The sequence below is a fragment of the Penaeus monodon genome, chromosome 28 (assembly GCF_015228065.2).
Source record: "Penaeus monodon isolate SGIC_2016 chromosome 28, NSTDA_Pmon_1, whole genome shotgun sequence".
NCBI lineage: Eukaryota > Metazoa > Arthropoda > Malacostraca > Decapoda > Penaeidae > Penaeus > Penaeus monodon.
Window position 1 is genome coordinate 12,549,833 of NC_051413.1, and position 801 is coordinate 12,550,633.

Sequence of the window (801 nt, forward strand, 5' to 3'; positions counted from 1 at the left end):
TTGCACATATATATCTAATCATACCTCATTTTAAAGGACAAAGGGGGGGGGGGGATAATTAATCTGATATTGCCAGTCATCTGCAGTTGCCACCAAGTTTGTCATGGCTAATACCAACAATTAGATTATGAAAGACAGAGCAATAATACATTAGTGACTGACCTGGAGGCCTTAAAAATTCTAAGTCTTAATCTGCCTCTGAATTTTAAGCACACTGATTAGTCTTCATAAAGACCCAAAAACTTTCCACGGCCAAATCAGCCACTCCCTCAGAGCCGCTCACCTGGCAGTGGGAGTCGGATCACAAAAAATCAGCTCGGCTCCATATCCCCGAATGGCGTCGCATTTCACCTTGGGGGCTCCTCTCGGCAACACAACTGTGCAGTCGAGGTCTACGCACTCTGCAAGGTTAGCTTGTGATTTTCATTGTGGGTCAACGATATCTATGGACGTGAATATGTTTTAAAAATCAGGAACTAATAACTGTATGTATCTGACTGCACTATTCTGATATGATTTCCATTGGTATGAATTGCAATCAAGATAAACTGGGATACTTTTTATATCTCTTCTAAGATGATAAATGTTCTTTTAACCTCAGTTAGTCTTCCACTTTTGAGAGCCGTAAAATTACCAAATGTCAGTAATGGCAAATACACTATTGAATCAGACTGCATGTATTTCCAGAAAAGCTTGCTCACTCACCTTCAAAAATAATTTTAAAAATTGAAAAAAATAGAAATAAAAAAAGCATCCTAAATATGTAAACATTTGTAAAAAATCTACAGCAACAAAAGTTAA

The 801-nt window shown here is 37.7% G+C and overlaps 1 protein-coding gene across 1 annotated transcript in view; it reads right to left on the minus strand.

Annotated features, from left to right (window-relative positions):
* Nucleotides 1-801, minus strand: part of LOC119591367 (probable serine racemase) — a gene marked incomplete in the record, with an annotated part of 15,061 nt that overhangs the window by 8,017 nt on the left and 6,243 nt on the right. The window contains 1 exon segment of the mRNA XM_037940107.1: nt 284-401. Coding sequence (XP_037796035.1) covers nt 284-401 — 118 coding nt within the window.